At 29.9% G+C, this 18866-nt stretch overlaps 4 protein-coding genes and 1 long non-coding RNA gene across 8 annotated transcripts; 3 read left to right on the plus strand and 2 right to left on the minus strand.

Moving 5' to 3' along the window:
• Positions 1-236: 236 nt before the first annotated feature.
• Positions 237-4494, minus strand: LOC115886133. Of its 2 annotated transcripts, XR_004050839.1 has the most exons (5): positions 4449-4494; positions 4141-4346; positions 3505-3636; positions 894-3327; positions 237-364 (listed from the first exon to the last, which is right to left on the minus strand). It is a non-coding gene; the product is annotated as an uncharacterized LOC115886133 (long non-coding RNA). The 2 variants fall into 2 exon arrangements; XR_004050838.1 differs by having other exon boundaries at positions 4141-4494.
• A 347-nt stretch (positions 4495-4841) lies between these two features.
• On the plus strand, positions 4842-5639 carry LOC115886140 (centromere protein X-like). Of its 3 annotated transcripts, none has more exons than XM_030905211.1 (4): positions 4848-4872; positions 4929-5045; positions 5104-5298; positions 5551-5635. In XM_030905211.1, exons 2-4 carry the CDS (start codon positions 4989-4991, stop codon positions 5566-5568), a joined length of 270 nt encoding a protein of 89 aa, XP_030761071.1. In that variant the 5' UTR covers positions 4848-4872; positions 4929-4988; the 3' UTR covers positions 5569-5635. The 3 variants fall into 3 exon arrangements, with proteins under 3 accessions (XP_030761069.1, XP_030761071.1, XP_030761070.1); XM_030905210.1 differs by having other exon boundaries at positions 4860-4881; XM_030905209.1 differs by having other exon boundaries at positions 4842-5045; positions 5551-5639.
• On the minus strand, positions 5633-9444 carry LOC115886139 (phosphorylated adapter RNA export protein-like). The gene is made up of 7 exons (XM_030905207.1): positions 9221-9444; positions 8895-9168; positions 8677-8830; positions 8478-8626; positions 8336-8427; positions 8101-8272; positions 5633-6741 (listed from the first exon to the last, which is right to left on the minus strand). Exons 1-7 carry the CDS (start codon positions 9254-9256, stop codon positions 6431-6433), a joined length of 1188 nt encoding a protein of 395 aa, XP_030761067.1. The 5' UTR covers positions 9257-9444; the 3' UTR covers positions 5633-6430.
• A 134-nt stretch (positions 9445-9578) lies between these two features.
• On the plus strand, positions 9579-17183 carry LOC115886138 (copper chaperone for superoxide dismutase-like). Its single transcript, XM_030905206.1, has 5 exons — positions 9579-9806; positions 9868-10078; positions 10134-10310; positions 10360-10535; positions 16522-17183. Exons 2-5 carry the CDS (start codon positions 9874-9876, stop codon positions 16660-16662), a joined length of 699 nt encoding a protein of 232 aa, XP_030761066.1. The 5' UTR covers positions 9579-9806; positions 9868-9873; the 3' UTR covers positions 16663-17183.
• Positions 10904-14788, plus strand: LOC115886137 (WASH complex subunit 1). Its single transcript, XM_030905205.1, is given in 3 exon segments — positions 10904-11246; positions 11249-12016; positions 14182-14788. Coding segments are annotated over 3 exon segments (1392 nt in total). The 5' UTR covers positions 10904-11041; the 3' UTR covers positions 14601-14788.
• Positions 17184-18866: the final 1683 nt, after the last annotated feature.

Below are 18866 nucleotides of genomic sequence, written 5' to 3' on the forward strand. Positions count from 1 at the left end.
AAATCGTTGATTTTGGATAAGGATTAAAAGTTGTAAAAATTTTTGCAGTTAATTAGGTATTATTTTTATATAAAATACTGTCTAATTCCAGAACAACTTTCTAAGTTGGTTAGTATTAGAAGGGTATTAGAATATGTTACTTTTGATAATTAAATGACCTGTATTTTTTGTTTGCGATTAGACAGTACTTCTAATAGGTTGAATAAAACTCATTTATAGTTATTTTTGTTTATTAATCGTAGGTATATTCTATTAACATTAGTAACAAAAAAAGTGTAGATATTAAAATCTAACGTGGGGATGGACATGCTGTCTATGCTGAGGTAAACAAATCTTCTGGCTACCCTTCTGGAAAGTCTTGGTTCTGTAATAAAAAAAAAGAATTAATTATTTAGTCCCTAACAAGCTTGATTAAAAAATTATTATTTCTATAACTTCAAACAGCCAGAGTAAATTTGTAGGGTATATGAAATTAGTTATATAGAAATTTGCGTAAAAAAAGAACTTAGTAGTAAAGTAATAAAAGAAAACAGATAGTTAAGTTAGCTGCATCTGTATTTTTGGGAAATATTTTAATTATAATATTTAAAAGTGTTCAAAACTAAAATAAAAAAATAAAACTATTAATATATGCAACTCTATATACACGTTAGTGTATTTATAGTTGCCTACACAAAAATATCTTGTGCGCCAAAATAATTTATTTCAAATTAATAATTATTTATATCTACATACTATACAAAATACCGTATGATCGAATAAAAATGGCATCAGCGAAATGTCATCGATCGTCATTTCCAATCCAACTGGATGCCGCTTTTTTTCGATCATACGGTATTAGGTATTTATTAAATATACTCGATTAAAAAAAAACAATTTCTACTCTAATCTACCTGAAATTATTCAATTCCTCTTCAATTATGAATTTCTCTCTCAATCCCCTGTTCAATGTTGAATTTTATCAGCCTGATGATGTCTTGAAGCGGGTTCGTTGATTAAATGAAATGCAGCTAGCCCAAAAAATCTTTGTTCCAAAGCAGTACAATATTCCATTCAAAAACTCAATTTTAAAAGATATTAGCTACTTAAATCTATACAATTCTATTTAAGTAACAAGTAAAATAAACAATATTGCAAATAAGAGATTTAGAAATACAATCAATATAGAAGAAAAACAATAAATTGTAGGTATTTGATAATATAGAAATACATAAATTAATACATTTCACAGAATGGATATAATATAAGAGACAAATGCAGAAATTGGGTATGTGGAATAGAAAAGATTGCATGAAAATGAGTGATGAACTAAGAAAAGTCTCAGAAGAATGACACAAAAAATTATACAATTACAGTTGAACAAATATATAGGAAGAGACTTGGGGATAGCACCGATCACATGTTATTTTATATTTCTCACGTCTCTAGCTATACTTGTTAAGTTGTGCATACAAATAAGAAGAAATACAATCAACGAAAGAATTATAGAACTGATGAATAACATTCCAATAAGGAAGAAAATATGGTTGTACAAATTGGCGAAAAAGAGATATGATGCATTGGGAAAATGGCATGAAAACGAATACAAAAAAGCTATAATTCTATTCAGACAAGAAAAATTATGAAATATGCATCAGAAAGATGACAGAAAAAAATTATATAAATACGTATATATTATGTAAGATAATTGGAAAAAATGGTATTAAAAAAATAAAGACGTAGCTGGTCAATAAGAACTAGAAAATTGACCAAAGATTATGCTTAGTTGCTTAGCCTCCTCTAATGAATATCTAGTCAAAATATGACTCAAGCACATAAAGAAAAATCCTCCAGAGCATATAATTTCGCCCCCTTCATCAGATTTAACCCTTGGCCGACGATTAAGCCTCGCCAGTCAGTTCCCATCCCAGCTAAGCAGCCTCGTCTCGGGTCACCCTCGTCACCCATCGAACGGACATCCACCGGGACCCCCTACAGGCGGACCCCCCTCATCATCTTCAATGTGTCCGATATCCCGCCCCCTGCGCCTTCGAGGGTCACGGGATACGTGCACGAAGAAGTCTCGTAGCTTGGGTGCCAGGTCGTATCCGGCCGAAGCCTCTAGCGTTAGAACACCTAGCTCGTAAACCAGAGGGTGGTGACTCCCTTGGGTACCTATGCATGCTACATTGGTCATCGATGGCCGAACATCAGGGTTAGGGGGTGACCCGGGTCTCCTCCTCTTAGGGGAGGCTAGCTATGATGCTCTGGAGTCGATGTTAATCAGGAAAATTAATTAGAAAAAAATGCTAGAAAAACAGAAGTGGACGTCAGGTTTTTCGAATAAATGGCGAATGCGCCAAAGATCGATTGGAAGTTAATCCTTATTGCGAGATTTTTAGGGAAATTTATTGGAAAAATGCTAGAAAAACCAGAAGTGATAATCTGTGGACAAAACAGTTTTTTTTAAATAAATGGCAAATGCGTCAGGAACTGCTTGGAAATTCGTCCTTATTTTGAGATTTTTAAGTGTTACAGTGGGTTTGAATTATATTTAAATACAGGCAAACCAAACCAACAGAATCCGTAAACTAGAGCAATGCATGGCTATATTATCTAAGAAAAATTACATAACAATGAATTCATCAAACTAAAATTCTGTGCAAGAAATTACACAAGCAAAAAGTTAGACAAATGACACCACAAGAAAAATAATACAAATAAAAGAAGATGTATACAAATACAGTCAATGGAATTGATGAATGATGTTATTATGCCTACATAGAGAACATATGGGAGACAAGCTATTATAGAGAAATGAAAGTAAACCAAAAACAACATGAAGTAAAATTGTAACTAGGCTGTATATTTTACCAAACAAATAAAATCTATAGAAATACATTCAATGAAATACTTAATAAGACTTAAAAATGATGATATTAATCCCACAATCAAAATTATATAGGAGTCAAGCTATTTCAAATGAAAGTAAACAAAGAACAACATGAAGTAAAATTCTAAGTAGATGGTATTCTACCAAAAACAATGAGAAATGCCCAAGAGTCAAAAATTAGCCCAAATTAAAAATAGATATTCTGAATTTGTCTGTAATAATAATGAACCATAAAATATAACTCAGAGACCTACTGTAATTTTTTTCTACTTAATTAAATTTGAAAATTATGAATTTCAATGGTGAACAATAATTAAAAACCAGAAAAAAATTATTTACCCGAAAGAAATAAAATTTTAGATATACTTATAAGTACTGCTGCATTGATCGTAATATTCATCAAAAGGATACAAATATTGCCCTGGAACTGTATACATCTACCAATTGTACAAAAGCTGTAAAAAAGAAATACATAATATTACATTTTTTAATTAGGCATGCTATTAATAATTATGTTTTATTTTGTTTCATTTTAATATTAAGAACATCTTAAAAAAATATGGTTAATCTGTTAATATCCAGTTAATACATTTATTAAAATCGTTTTTAAATAGGTAATAAAATAAGCTTACTTTTAACTGAATAATGTAAAACCAATTTTGTAAACCAGAATAATAGCCAAACATCAGAATCATATAAGGGCTGACCATTATTGTATCTTCTTTTAGGTGGTCTTTGCAGGATGGGTGTGTATTAATATCACTCTTAAAAAAGAAAATTATAATTAAAGAGTAGCATATGACGACAGCGTATAATATTAAAACTGAAAAACGTTTTTTTTATGCTGAAAGTATTATCCTTATTTATTATGTAATTGTGGAAATGGGGCACCTTTGGGTATACTAACGCTGACTTATTAGACCTAGAATGATAATAGACGCAGAATGAATACTTGATTACCTGAACAAACAAACACCTGAAAAGATACTTTTAGGAATAAAAAACATCTTTAAACTCTATCAAAAAAAATGGCCGATAAAATATCAAATATTTCTAAATATTAATAAGCAATGTTCTCAGTAACTTTATTTTTATTGTACAATAGAGACATCAAGGAATGTATTTATACTATCTATATTTCGATATACTTGATTTTGAAAACGAAAATTAAGAAAATTGGAAAAATATACAAGTTTTAATGATGATGTAATTGAAATATTTGAAAGTGAAAAAATCTATAGAAAACAGGCAAAATAATGGGTACTTACATTTTCAGGAGATTAAACGAGCCTTAAGGATTAGAATAGACTCAGGAAAATCACTTTTTCTATAACAAAATCAGAAAAATTTGAAAAGCAGCATAACGACTTGTTTAACACAAAATATACACAAAATGTAGCATGTAGCACGTCAACATTGTCAGATAGAACACATGTAAAACAATGGTAATTTTTTTGCATAAATAATACTGCGACTGAAAGAAAATATGTTATTTGTTCTACTGAAACACAATTTCTATTAAATGTTTATTAGATTTATCATAATTTTGTAACGGTTAAAGTTATTTTAGACTTACAAAAATTTTGATTTAGATTAGTTTCAGGATTTTAGGAATACCTTGACGTCCTTGGAAATATTTTAGTTCAAAATTTTCACACTTCTTTCATAATGGCGCCACTTGCATTCTTCTTCTTCTTAATTTTTCAGGTTTTAAAAGAACCGTAACCATAGATTAAAAGTAATGTTTCTTCTTCTCTTTTATATTTATGGCTCAAAACAAGAGCAACCCCAGATCTGACAGAAATTCTCTTCTTGGCCGTATAGTCCTGGCAGCTTAGGCCGTAAAACTAATAAGAAGAAGATTCTCTTCTTTTTCATTTTAAGTGGCGTAAACTTATGGGTCATTAAGCCAGTATCCAGAGAAAAAAAATCAAAAGGAACAAACCCAAATTACAATCTATGGTTAATTATTAGACAAAGACGACAACAAAAGCAAACAAGTACAGCAATAGTAAATATGAAATGAGGGACTAACGCATAACAAAAATATTTTTAGTTTATAAATTAAAGAATTCAACCGTTTTATGTGAAAAACGTTCAGGGTTCAAGAAAAAGTATGTCTGAAGGAGATGCCTTCAAATTTCTTGACAAGACTTCTACTACTTTTCAACGGGTAATCTAAAAAAGGTATGTACACCTAATGGACAACTTGAATTAAATACTAATTTCAGGATCTTATTAAAGCCCTACTGAAATCAAAATTTAGTAATCCAAAAACTAAAATATCGGAAGATGTTATCGATATTATTACTGAACTGGCCAAAGTAATGGCACTTGAAGCTGCTGGAAGATCGGCCCATATAGCACTGATGGAAAAGAAAAAAATAGTTGCACTTGAACATGTTGAATTAATATTACCCCAATTGGTAAGCTAATTTACTAAGAATGTAATAATTTTGATTTAAAAAACTATAATATGATTATTCGTACTATAGCCATGCATTTTAGGCATTTTTGACTCCCCAACTTAATTTTATTTTACAACACTCACATTCTCTAGTTGTACAATCTATAATTCTGATTCTTTTATTATAAAATATCTTATTTTTTAACAGTCTGTATTATTAATTTTGTTAAAATTGTTTCAGTCCACCTAATCTTACTATTTTTTTTTGTAGATGTTGGATTTCTCATAGTTATATGCCGCACTTGTTTCTGTAAACTTACACAATATATAATACAAAATAAAATAGTCCAAACTTAGAAATCTTGTTTATATTTCATATTAGTTCTTATAGTCCAGGTAGTGAATTTTTTTGTACTTATTTTCCCAGTGGGTGAACCAATTTGGTCATTTTAGAAGGGTGGCATGTAAGACAGAGAATAATATAAATGACCAGTTGACAGACAGTGACTGATAGAGAGACAAAATCAAAAGGGGCATACAGTGTTGCCGGTTTTTACATTTGTAGGAAAATTTGTGTAGAAAAAAAATAAACTATTTTAAAAACTTTCAGGTATACTACTGAAATGAAGATAATATATCTAAGCTAAATATAATCTATTACATCTGTATTAAAACAAGTAACTAATTGTGAAATTTGGCAATTGCCCAGTAGCAAAGCCAAAACCGAGACAAGACAAGACAACTAATTGTGAAAAATAAGGTTCCAACTCTAGATGCAACATTTTCCATAAACACCTACTTGTACGGTTTTAACCTATGATGCAAAATCTGGCAATACTGCATAGAAGAAATGTGTCAACCCCACTTTTGTCTCTTTTTAATACATTTGATTTTCCATTAAGCTGCTTACATCACTGTCTTACACATTAAAATCCAGACCACGCTTCTAAATTGACCAAATCAGTATATGAAATTTGCTTAGAATAACATACAGGATAATTCTACCGGTCTTTGCTGACTGGGAACATAAGTACTGAAAATCTTTACTGCCTCCTGGACTATTACCACAGATAACATAGTAATCTATGCTAATTTTACTATGTTATCTGTGCTATTAATAACAATAAAAAAAGACCAGTTTAACATAACCTTTAAAACAAGTCCATTTCATTATCCAAACTAATATCTAGAAAATCATCATCGTATGTTTTTAACTTTCCCCTAGAGTCTTCTAAGCCATCGTCATTTAGCTTTTGCGGACTGCATAGAAAGTCTTTAGATATCTGGTTTTGGGGATTTGAATCTGTACCATCGCAGCTTTCGTGATGGTCTGTTTCGGGACTGGGAGGTGGGTTTGTACAGTTAACCTCGTCGGTTTCTTTAATTTCTCGGTTGGAATTTTGTGCTGCAAATAACTTTGCACGGTTTAACAGATCTGGTAACAATTCCCTCCTTTCATTCTCTAAAAATTATATAATCCGATTAATATTATTTATCTTGTATATATTAGGCTGAGTCGAAAAAATCGACTATGTTTTTTTCACTTTATACTCTGAAAAAATGGTTGGTAGACACCAAGGTAAGACACCTCATAAAAATTCTAAGCATGCGCTCTTAATTTTCATAGGAAGGTCCTCCGCCTTTCTGTTCTCTATTTTTTCCTTCTTTCTCCTTTTTCTATATATTAGTAGGAAATTTAATTCTCTACAAAAAAGGTCACTTACAATTTTATTGTAAACCTCACCGTTCGAAAGTTATTAAAGGTTGAGAGTTTGATTATTGAGAGGTTGAAGGTTGATTATTTTAAGGCAGTTTTCTTTTTTCTTATGAATTTTATAACTTGTTAACTAAAAATCATTATGATGCGCGAAGCTCGTGGTTTTGTAGGAAATTCACTGTTCTACAAAAATGGTTTCTTATGATTAGTCGATTAAATTAACCGTTTAAAAGATATTCATCGTCAAACTTCAATGCACAATAATTTTAACAAATTTAATTAATAATTCAAACAACTACAATCCAATTATATCTCAGTTGATAATTAAATAAAAAAAAACTTTTTGATAACAAATTGAATTTTTTTTTCTTCTAGATCAAAATTTTTTATATTAATTTTGTCAGGAAAATTTAATGAATCATTGACTCTAAGTTACAAAAAATGCAATACTTTTTTGTTTCAATGGACCCACACTTGCTTAGGACTAAAAAAAACTAGAAAAAAAAGTTTAAAACCTTTCTTTGTTTATAGAAACTGAAATTTATACAAATTTTCCCGAAACTCTTAAAATAATTTGGAATTGTTCAAATTATTAATCAAAAACTGTTAAAATTATTGTGCATTGAAGTTTGACGATGAATATCTCTTAATCTGTTAATTTAATTGACTAATCATAATGTAACCATTTTTGTAGAGCAATGAATTTCCTACAAAACCATCAGTTACTCGTATCATAATAATTTTTTGTTAACAAAGTTATAAAATTCATAAGAAAAAGAAATCTGCCTTAAAATAATCAAACTTCAACCTTCAATAACTTTCGAACGGTGAGGTTTACAAAAAAATTGTAAGAGACCTTTTTTGTAGAGAATTCAATTTCCTACAAATATATGAGATACACGATATATCTTTTCTCTGAAAGGCGGAGGACCTTCCTATTAAAATCAAGAGCTCATATTTAGAGAGTATTTACCAACCATTTTTTCAGAGAATAAAGTGAAAAAAAGTCAATTATTTTGACCCACTCTACTGTATATTACTACTGATATAGAATGATTCTCATCTTAGATTTTGTAAATTTAATTAGTTTTAAAGTGTTCTCACTTGTCTCATCTTTAATCTTTTGAAGTTTCTCTTTCCTTTTGTCTTTAATTATTTTCTTGTACTTCTGTTTCTCTTCATCGAATATCTTATTTCTTTCTTCTAAATTCAGATCCTTGTCATGTCTCACTAAAAACAAAAAAACTCCACCTGGAGTCCTCCTCCTTGTTTGATTCTGAAAATCATCATCTTCATATATTTTTTTTTAACTTTCAAGCTATATATCTTTGTTTTTTACCATTATTAGCATTCCACCCTCCTTTTCTATTCTTTGAGCTTCCTCATATATCTTAAATGTTCTTTCTATTCCTACTACATCCAGCACTCTTACTAAAAAAAAATGGCTAATATAAATTTCTAAACTTCATAAATAGACATACATATTAAGTCTTCCCTTTCTTCGCCAAGTTTATTTGCCATATCTGTGGCAATTTCATTGATGTCACTGGTAATATCCACTTTTAAATCTGGAATCAATCTTGATGTTCCTTTGATTTCCGTTTCTGGACTATTTGATCTATGTTTTTGTCTAAAAATAAAATAAATTAGATTAAATTAACCTTTTTTAACTAAACAAACCTAAAAAGCTTATTTTTTCTATCAGCCCTGGTTCTTTTGTTTCCTTGAGTTGCCTCCAGTTCTTCATACATTTTTGCGGCAAGTGAATAATCATATGATTCAACATTACGCGATCTATCTCTTATACTAACATCACAGCTATTCATTGTTTCAGCTTTAATATTAGAAAATTGTATTATTATATAGAAACTTTTGTATATTACTGTAACAAAAACTACCTAAAACATCTTCCTGGGCCCGGGTACTCCAAATGTCATACTTTTTCAACTTGTTTGGCTTAGGTATAAGTTTTGGAATAACTTTAATTTTTTTTGGTTTTTTACTTCGGGGAATGCCAACGTCAAGATCACTGTCGCTACCAGAAGATTGTTGTTCCTCTTCACTTTCACTGTAATGAGTATCAACAGGAAACCTTTTTTGTGGGATATCTAAGGCATAAGTTTGGGGCCTCTCCAGAGGAGTATAGACTTCAGTATCGTCATCGTCTTGAATCTGGAAATAAATGGATTAATTGTGCAGTGTTAAAACTAATGTCAGTGCTCACTTCTCCCTCTTCAAGATTATTTTCATCTTGATCCATTGTATAATAATGATTTAACTGTCAGTTATAAAAATCGTATGCACATAGATATTTGTTGCTAACTTGTATATTTTATCCTTACTTTAGGAAAGAACTTATCAATTATATTCTTTCAAACTTTCCATCTTTTCACAAAAAAAAACAATAACCAAATTAAAAAGTTGTTAAACGTCAAACTGGTACGTCAATGTCAATATCGTCATTTGTCAACTCATTTGAACTACCATTGAAAAATATTTGCCACCATATACATATCAAATATTATAAATATATGTCTACCACCCGCTTACTGGCGCTTACTACCAAATTGCTACCTAACTTCACTGGGTACTTTTCTACTTTTCGTCCTCGTCCTTTAAATTGTGAGAAATAAAACCGGAATAATAAAACTTTGAAGTGTTATTTCTTGGCTATTTTGATTTGTTTCACGTTGTTTTTAAATTGTATAACTAAATTGTTGTTATTAATTAATTCGAGTTTTTATAGTTTTTTGAATCGTATATAGCAATAGTTCAAGAACTTTAAATTTCTTAAAAACAGATAATATTAGGTAAGAATATAATTTTAAATGCATAATTATGTATTGTCATGTTACTCAACTGTTTTTTCAGATAAAAATGACTTCAACAGTAATAGAGTTTTTGGTCAAAATGACCTGTAAAGCATGTGTTGATGATATTCATAAAAGTTTAGATAGTGTCGTAGGTATTAAAAAAGTCGACATTAATCTTGAAAAGGGCTCTGTTGTTATTGAAAGCACATTATCTACTCTAAGATTACAAGAATTACTTGAATCCACCGGCCGACCTGTTGCAGTTAAAGGTGGAGACTTTGTAATATTATTGGATTGTTTCTATGCAATAACACTTTTTTATAGGCTATGATGGAAGTAGCGCAGGTGTCTCTATTTTGGAAGCAGGAGACGCTAATGTAAATGGAGTTGTACGATTTGTACAAGCAACACCAGATGTGTGCATTATTGATGGAACAGTTGATGGATTACAGCCTGGTAAACATAGAATAGCTATTTATGAATGTGGTGATATATCTAGAGGTAATGTTTATAAATGTTATAACTTATAAATTTAAATGAGTCTCTTTAGGATGCAAAAGTATTGGAAACATTTTTAATCCCGACTATTACAATGTAAACAAAAAGGTGTATGGAGATATAGGAAAAATATCGGCAGAAAGAAATGGACGTTCTGAATTTCGATTAGAAGATAATACAATAAAATTATCAGATGTTTTAGGAAGAGCATTTGGAATTGGTCCTGAAGTAAGTACCAGTACAGTATCAGTACTCTTGCATTTTTTCTTTCATTTATTACTTGTCTATAAATAATTAGGATACATCAATTTGACTTGGGTTTTTCAGTAGTGCATGTGGTGTTTTTGTTATTATGTTTTCTACATTTTTATTAGAAATATGTTTTTTAACATTTTTAATAGCTAATAACGTTTACTGACAATTGTAAAACAAAACTAACAAATTATTTAGTCTACCTTTTGAAATTTTGCGAATTTGTTGCGCTTTTCTGGGCTTCTATCTATATGTACTTATTATATAATATTAAAATATGTGTTCAAATTTAAAATACATTATTTTTAAATGATATTATTCATGTTTAAAAGCAAATAATGTTAAATTTGAACATAATTTGAACTTAACATCGATGTTTTGCGTCGATGCCCATCACTAACACACGTCAACTTAACGAAGAAGAATACAACACAACATAACCCATTTTTTTAAATTTGATTTTGTTGTTTTTTACCTAAATCATGAACTCAAAATATACCATCTCAGCAATTCCTCAAAATTTGAGCAAGGAAGAGACAATAGTTCAAATAGTTGATGTTTTAGACCAATTAACTGAAATTACAAAAGACGTTTTATCTCGGGTGGATAAACGAATCCAAACAAATCATACGAAGCTTTCAAATATATCAAACAGGATAGATGTGGCAGCGTCCAAAATCAAGCGCTTAACGGAGCAAAAAAAGCCACTACCGTGTTTTCAAGTAGTAAATATCCAGGCCTTGATGTAAAATGTGATTATGAATCGATATTTAGTGGCGGATCCGATATAAAGTTACAAAAACACAATGTTAAACATACAGCTTATTCATCCGCGTACGAACCTTTAAATAAATTGCAATTCTTTCACGTGGAAGTCCCCGATGAAAGGGATGATAGTGTGTTAGAAGGTCTTGGAAACTTACCACCAAATATTACAGGTGTCTGTGACTTGCTTCTTTTTAACACAGGCAAAAATGTTTATAAAGAATTCGGATACATTGATTCTTTAAAAGGAAATGAAGTAGTAAGTGAAACAGTGCACATAAATACATCTGAATTGGGCCCAGCACCTCACTCTATAAGTCAGAGATCGTCATCCCTACACCAAGGAATAGAGGAATCATATTTTTACAAACCAAAAGTAGAAGAGTTACCTGCATTAGATGTGCCTTTGGATCTACCAGACTTACCTGGCGTTGCTGGTGACTTGAGATATGAACTTGATGTTGACACTAGCATAGCACCTTCTGCCTTTAATCAAAATAAAGTTACCGCAGACAAGCTAGATTTACCCAGTGTGTTTGAAGTAAAAGATAATGTGGATGCAGTGTTGTCTAATCCTCCTCCACCACCTCCACCTCCAGAAAATGTACCTAAACCTCCACCAATACAAGAGCCACCTCCAAGAGTTGTTGATGTAAAAGTAACAAGTTCTGAAGATCCAACAAATAATATAAGTAAGTAAAATGATACAGTTATATAAAGCTTACTATTAATGCCATATGACAGAAAAAAACCGCGTTACGGTGGCCTTTCAAATTTAAATTGATAATAAAGAATTATCTGATTTTCATCATACAGGGTTAGGCAATAGTGCATCGGGCATCTGTAGCTCCTAGAATGAAAAACTTGGGAATTTTGTTTAAGTGCAAACCTAAAGTATGTACTAGGATATGTTTCAGGAAAATATTTTAACTTCTACAGGCTGGCTCAAAAAAGTAGGAGTGGATTTTTTTTTAAATAGAACACCCTGTATATTATTGCTTTTTTGCATTCTTTCAGATCAGTTTACGTAATATGAGTAAATATATTTCGATAATTTCAGATAGATTAATAAATAAATAAAAAATATTTATTTTTTGGCTTATTTAAAAAAAATATTCAAAATACAAGAACCGTCCTGAAATCAAAACTATAGTAGACATTTACTTTATATCGTCTGTTGTTACTTTGCTATAAATATCGTCATCTTAAATCATACTGGGTGTTCAAAATTTTACGCGAAACTTGTAAAAATGTAACTGTAATGTGTAAAATATAATATAAATTTTCTTTGTTTTTTTTTTAAACGGAACACCCTGTATATACTCTAAATACAAAAAAATGTTCATTTTTTATGTCTCCTTCTATTAAAAAAATAATATACAGGGTGTTCCAAAAAACAAACAAAGAAAAATTATTTTATATTTTAGAAAGTTGGGCGTAGAATTTTGAACACCCTGTATGATTTAAGATTACGATATTTATAGCAAAGTAAGCACAGACCATCTAAAGTAAATACCTAATATAGCTTTAATTTCAAGACAATTCTTGTATTTTTAATTATAAGTGATCAGAAAGCAAGACAAAAATGCAGTAATTTACAGGGTGTTCCATTTAAAAAAAATGAGCTACCCTGTAGAGGTTAAATTATTTTCCTGAAATATATTCTAATACATATTTTGCACTTAAACAAAATTTCTAAGTTTTTTATGTTAGGGGCTACAGATGCCCGAAGCACTATTGCCGAACCCCGTATACGAATACACTCGACACATACTGTATGTAACATGTGACATACGGTAATCGCAAAACAATTTTCCGATGCACGTCATCAATCATATCGAAATTGACACTAAAGTCTATAAACCTAACTAAATGAAATTTTAGCCAAAAATGTTTAAATTTGTTGTATAATTTAAGATACCGAGCAGCTTATCATTTTACTTTATAAAGCAAATGATTGTAACAGATATTTTATTTAGATTAAAGCTTAAAAAATGAGTTTAAACCGAATTTTATTATCGTTATGTTGGTTGGTTTTATTATCATTGCGCCCTGTTCAGCAACGTTGTCGTTTATTATTTGACAATTATCCTAATGTCAGTCATTATTTTATATAATATCGTGTTGTTGTTGAATATTTGTGAGTAATTCTGTTTTTTGTCTATTTTCATAGTCTTTTTGTAAAAATTGTACTTTTAAGCAGAAACAGTTCTTTTAAGAACTAAATTTTCGAGTTTTTGTATTGCATTTCTTCAAATTGTGTGTTGCATTGTTATGTGCCGAAGTATTTGAACAGTTGAAGCAAAGAGTTAAAATTACCCTGATTAAAGTTACCCTGATAAACTATTTTGAACGAGAACCTGACAATAAATGTTCTTTATTATCCTTGACTGCAATCAGAGAAGTAAGTTTGATTGATAAGCACATTACACCACTTTCAAAGTTATTTCTACCTTAGTTTTTATTAAATTCTGTGATTTTAGTTTGTGCATTAATAGCACCCTCTCACTTGTTATTACCACTTATGGCGTTGTAAGATGTACACAATAAATAAATAAATATCCCATAATAACGCTTAAAATAATCTTCATAATGGACTAGTTTTTGCCAATATGTAATAAGTAAAATAAACTATAAAACAAATAAATCAATTAATTACTAAAATATCAGTTATTAAATTAAAAATAAAATTTTTAAATTAAGATCATCTCATAAATCCATCACAATCTGGCAGCGCTGTCGCCATCGCTTGTCACTCAAAGTTGATCACGTGCATCGGAAATTGTTTTGCGATTACCGTATGGAAACCTCTTTATAATCACTGTATTTACTTTAAAATTCCTGATTCTTTTTACAGCTACAACGCCGGTGCCCATCGCCGCACCAAGGGATATACCTCCACCACCTCCCTGGTCCCCCGCACCTGTCCAACCTCCTCCTATCACCGCACCTCCCATTCCCGATTCCAGAACCAACCTGATGGAGGCAATACGACAGGCCGGTGGTTCCCAGGGAGCCAAACTGCGAAAAACAAACTCCGACCAGCACCAGTCTGCCAGTACGAAATCTACAGCGCCATCTGGTGACCTGATGGCGGACCTGCACTCGAAACTGATGTTGAGACGGAAGGGTATATCGGGAACGAAGAAACCGGAAGAAGTTCTGAGTGGAGAGTCGACTCTGGCAAAGATTTCGTTTATGATTCCTCCGCCGGACCCTAAAGAGGATAACGAGAGTAATGAAGGGTCTAGCAATGAAGGCGATTGGGATGATTAAATGTGTTAATTTTTGATGCAATATATCCGGTATATTATGTGATATTCGTATTGTAATTAAGTGCAAAAATATGTTAAGAATAAAATATTTTATATATTATATAATGGAATGTAAGGTCTTGTTGTTAAGTATAACTAATGTAGGAAAATAAATTTATTATTTTGATAATAAAATTCTTGTTGACTTTTTATAAATATTTATCTACGTCAGTGAGTTAAGAAGCTCTTAACTCACGCATTTTTATTATCATACTCCTTGTTTAGATGACTACCAAAGAGAAAAAAATATTTTGTAAAACATTTATTTTGCACTAAATTGGAAAAATATGTTATGAGTACCTTTTCATTTCCATAGTTGTGCTATTTTTTTTCGGTGCACCATTTTTCATACTTATTGTATGTATATTCATACTTCTGCTTCGATCTTGCTGGAAGCAATCCAGAAATGGCTCTGAATGCCTCTTCTTCAATGTCAGAGGGAATACTTTCCGAATCGCTCATTTTTAGGGTTCCGTACCCAAAGCCAAAGGGTAAAAACGGGAACCCTATTACTAAAACTTCTCTATCCGTCCGTCTGCGTCTATCACAAAGGTCTATTATGAACCGTTATATATATCCCATAATATATAGCTAGACAGTTGAAATTTTTACAGATAATGTATCTATGTTGCCGTTATAAGAACAAATACTAAAAACAGAATTAAATAAATGTTTATAAATAAAAAAGTACTTTCACTAAACATTATCTTTTAAGTAAGAATTTTACATAGAATCTTTCAAGTCATCGGTGGCCGCGTGGTTAAAGGGTTAGGACTTTACGCTGCTATGACGTTGGAGCCGTAGTAAGGCAGGTTCGAATCCTAGCCAAGGCGACTTTTTTTAATCGTTTTTTTGAAATTTTTACATATTTATTTTTACTTTTTACATATTTATTATTGATTAATACAATTTTTAGTAATGTGTTTCATTTTTTTAAATTACTTATACGCGCATTCAAAATTTCAGCTAAATCGGAAAAAAAGTTTATAATAATATAGTGCCTAATGTTGTATTAAAGATAATGAATGGTACGGAACCCTTCGTGCGCGAGTCCGACTCACACTGACCAATTTTTTAAACTAGTGACATCAATATTATTTACTGTCATATTGACATTGAACAAAGGTATTAAGGTAATTGATTTTTAGGATAGGTATATAGTTAAATACAATAATTTTTAAAATTCATTGTGTGTTTTTATAGTTAGACGTAGATAAAATATTGTACAATACACGCGAGTTAATTGTTTATTAATGATCCTGTTAACTCACTTGTATCCATGCTTGTATCCTATGTTTCTAATTTAGAATAATGTCAAAGGTTTGATGGTGTAAATGTCCTCATTTTTGATAATATAAAAAATATGCCCACAAAATTATAAACTTATTTTTTTTTACAAAATAACTGAAAGAATAAATGCTTGAAAACAGGGAAAACAAATATTTTAAAATTAAAATAATTAAATTTTTGATGAAATAGTTTTAACTCTTACATATGTCATGTAGTGTTTTTTTAAATACCAAATCCTAATTATTTATGATAAGTTTATTTCCAAAAGGTGTCAACTACAAGATGCTTCTAAGCAAAGTATTTCAGATATCAGTTACAGAATACTTTCGAAAAAGGTATTTGAAATACTAGATATAAAAAAAAGTATTCTCTAAATACTTTTATTAAAATAAAATACTTTTTGAAAGAAAACATTTTTTTTTTTAAAGTTTAAGCTAAATAGCTTATTACATTAATAATAATAATAATAATAATAATAGCTCCCGTATATAGCGTTTAACGCCTTGAATGATATAATAAGTCACATCTCTGTGTCTCATTATATAGATTTTTTAAATTTAAATTTAAAACTATACTCTTTTTTTAATTATTAGCATAACAATGGAGAACCAATTGCTTGTGGAATCATAGCCAGATCGGCAGGCCTATTTCAAAATCCGAAGACTATATGCGCTTGCGATGGGACAACCATTTGGGATGAGGTGGCGAAACCAAATTCAAAATCAAACTTATAACATTTCTTGAAATGGAAGATAATGTAGTGTTTTTTACAGGGTATTTCTTGTTCATGTAGCAAGATTCTAGAGTCGATAGAAAAAACTTGTTATATCAATTATTTAAGTTCAATTATTTTTTTACAAATACTCCAGTCTCTGGAGATACATAATATCACAGACAGATAAAGCCCAGGGAAATCATATAGGACTTTTTGTACATTTGACTTTCAATATTAAGAATGGCTTAAGACTTTAAAAATAACTGTTATCTAGTTTTGTTACGTATTTTTTACATTACATTTTCTACAGTTGTTAATTTACTTTACGTTAAATAGGTATACTTATTTTCGTAATGCTTATTACTAAGAGGAAATTAGTTTTGAATTATGATATGCATTTGTTAAGGTTTAGGTTATAATTATTGTATAATAGTTAACAAATATATTATGTATATTTATGATGAGATACAAATATTATATGTAGGTTTTAGAAAAGCAACCATATTTGTTATTTTTAATATTGTTTCAATAAAGCTGTTGATAAAAAACTTGTTTTTTTATTTCAAAATTATACTGATGCTTAATAAATTTGTAAGGCATTTTAGCAAATATTATCTATTAATACTAATAACTTAAAATAAAGTTAAGTATCTATGGATTTCAACAAGAAAAAAAAATATATTTTTAAAAATTAATAAAATGAATAAAAATTTATCTAAATACATAGTTTAATTTTATTAATTGTGATTAATAAAACTGCGTTTATCTCATCAAGGAGGTCGAAATCGACAAAATATCAAGATAGAACTTTCAATCGGCGTAAAACGGTCTACATAATTTTGCTAACAAGAGAGAAAAAGTCAGTGGCGCACCTGTTTTAGAAAAATATTCCAGTGATAACCCGTATGCACGTCCCTGGTGAATATGTTGACACTTTTTTAGCATTAAATAGTAATTTTTACCTTCAAAATTTCATTCGAATCGCTAAAACCACTTGGAAGAAAATTATAATAAATCGAAAAAAAATGTCTTTAAGCCCTTGTAGTTGCGAAACAAAGCAGAATCACCCCACGAGAGATGGCACATGTTTTTTGAAACACCCTGTATATAAGTCGGTGTTTTACAGCTATATTGCCGTTTCTCAAATTGTTTTTGATTTTAAAAGTGTTATTACAAGGGTTTAAACAAATCAATGTGTGTAAAGCACCTTTATAATGGATAAAAAATTAATTCTTTTTATAAAATAAGACATTTTGAAAAACAAAATAACTTACAATGGTTAATAAATGGAATATTTGATAATTTCAGCGTCTGGTTAATAGAGTCTTCATTTACTACATATAAATTTTAGGTGATACTTTGATTATGGAATTTTAAAGTAATTTCAAAGATTAAAAAAAAACAATGGGCGTTGGTAGATATTAGTCAAATAAGCATTACGAGTATAGCGATATACATACATAAGTACTTGTTTCGGCGGAATTATGACTCTTTAACATACATATTTATTATGTATGTTTGTATTTAAAATTTGTACAAGGAGGACAATAACTCGATGATTTAATATTATTGATAATTTTCTACATAGGCGTGCATTATCGGGAGCTTTATTTTGCTCTTCTGTTAAAAGTTTACAAAAACAATATTTTCTTTAAATATATATTAAAAAAAATGTTATAATAACTTTTCAACGTTTCTATTTTTTAATTATTTAATTGAAAAATGCACGTGAAGATATGACTAAATTTATTAAAAAAATATTAAGATTATTAAACAACTGAAAACAAAATTAATGGTCCTGGAATCTTGAAAGAACCGAAAAAATTCAGTGGTTCTCAAAATTTAAGGAAAATAATTTTTGGAAATTTACAAAGTAAAATACCTGGCCCAACCTGGCCCAGAGCTGCAAGCTTCCGGAAAACTTACGTCTTTTTTTTATTTAAATCATTTTAACGACTTAAGTCATTTGAATTTAAGTCATTCTTCGAAAGCTGACTTAAGATTTAAAATTTAAGTCTTTTTGAAAACGATCTGTCGTTTAACTCTTTATTCCGAAATAGAAAAAGATTTTAGATAAGACTTAAGTCATTAAAAATATTTAAGTCTTTTTATAAATGGCTTTAAGTCAGATTTTTATATATTTTTATGATAAATTTTTAAAAGCTGGGGATTTCTCTTTAAACTATTAGGCGGCGGCGAAGCAGCAGAATAAAAAAACAATGC

Source organism: Sitophilus oryzae, unplaced genomic scaffold (genome assembly GCF_002938485.1).
Source record: "Sitophilus oryzae breed Bouriz unplaced genomic scaffold, Soryzae_2.0 scaffold_469_pilon_pilon, whole genome shotgun sequence".
Taxonomy (NCBI): Eukaryota; Metazoa; Arthropoda; class Insecta; order Coleoptera; family Curculionidae; genus Sitophilus; species Sitophilus oryzae.

Excerpts from the sequence above, each read along its gene's own strand:
- LOC115886139 (XM_030905207.1), bottom strand. The coding sequence starts at position 9,256 with ATGGATCAAGATGAAAATAATCTTGAAGAGGGAGAA. Across the intron at positions 9,169-9,220 it reads ATAATCTTGAAGAGGGAGAA|ATTCAAGACGATGACGATAC; the intron begins GTGAGCACTGAC and ends ATTTATTTCCAG. Across the intron at positions 8,627-8,676 it reads AGAAAAAATAAGCTTTTTAG|ACAAAAACATAGATCAAATA; the intron begins GTTTGTTTAGTT and ends TTTTATTTTTAG.
- LOC115886138 (XM_030905206.1), top strand. The coding sequence starts at position 9,874 with ATGACTTCAACAGTAATAGAGTTTTTGGTCAAAATGACCTGTAAAGCA. Across the intron at positions 10,079-10,133 it reads CCGACCTGTTGCAGTTAAAG|GCTATGATGGAAGTAGCGCA; the intron begins GTGGAGACTTTG and ends ACTTTTTTATAG. Across the intron at positions 10,311-10,359 it reads ATGTGGTGATATATCTAGAG|GATGCAAAAGTATTGGAAAC; the intron begins GTAATGTTTATA and ends GAGTCTCTTTAG.
- LOC115886140 (XM_030905209.1), top strand. The coding sequence starts at position 4,989 with ATGTCTGAAGGAGATGCCTTCAAATTTCTTGACAAGACTTCTACTACT. Across the intron at positions 5,046-5,103 it reads CTTCTACTACTTTTCAACGG|GATCTTATTAAAGCCCTACT; the intron begins GTAATCTAAAAA and ends TACTAATTTCAG.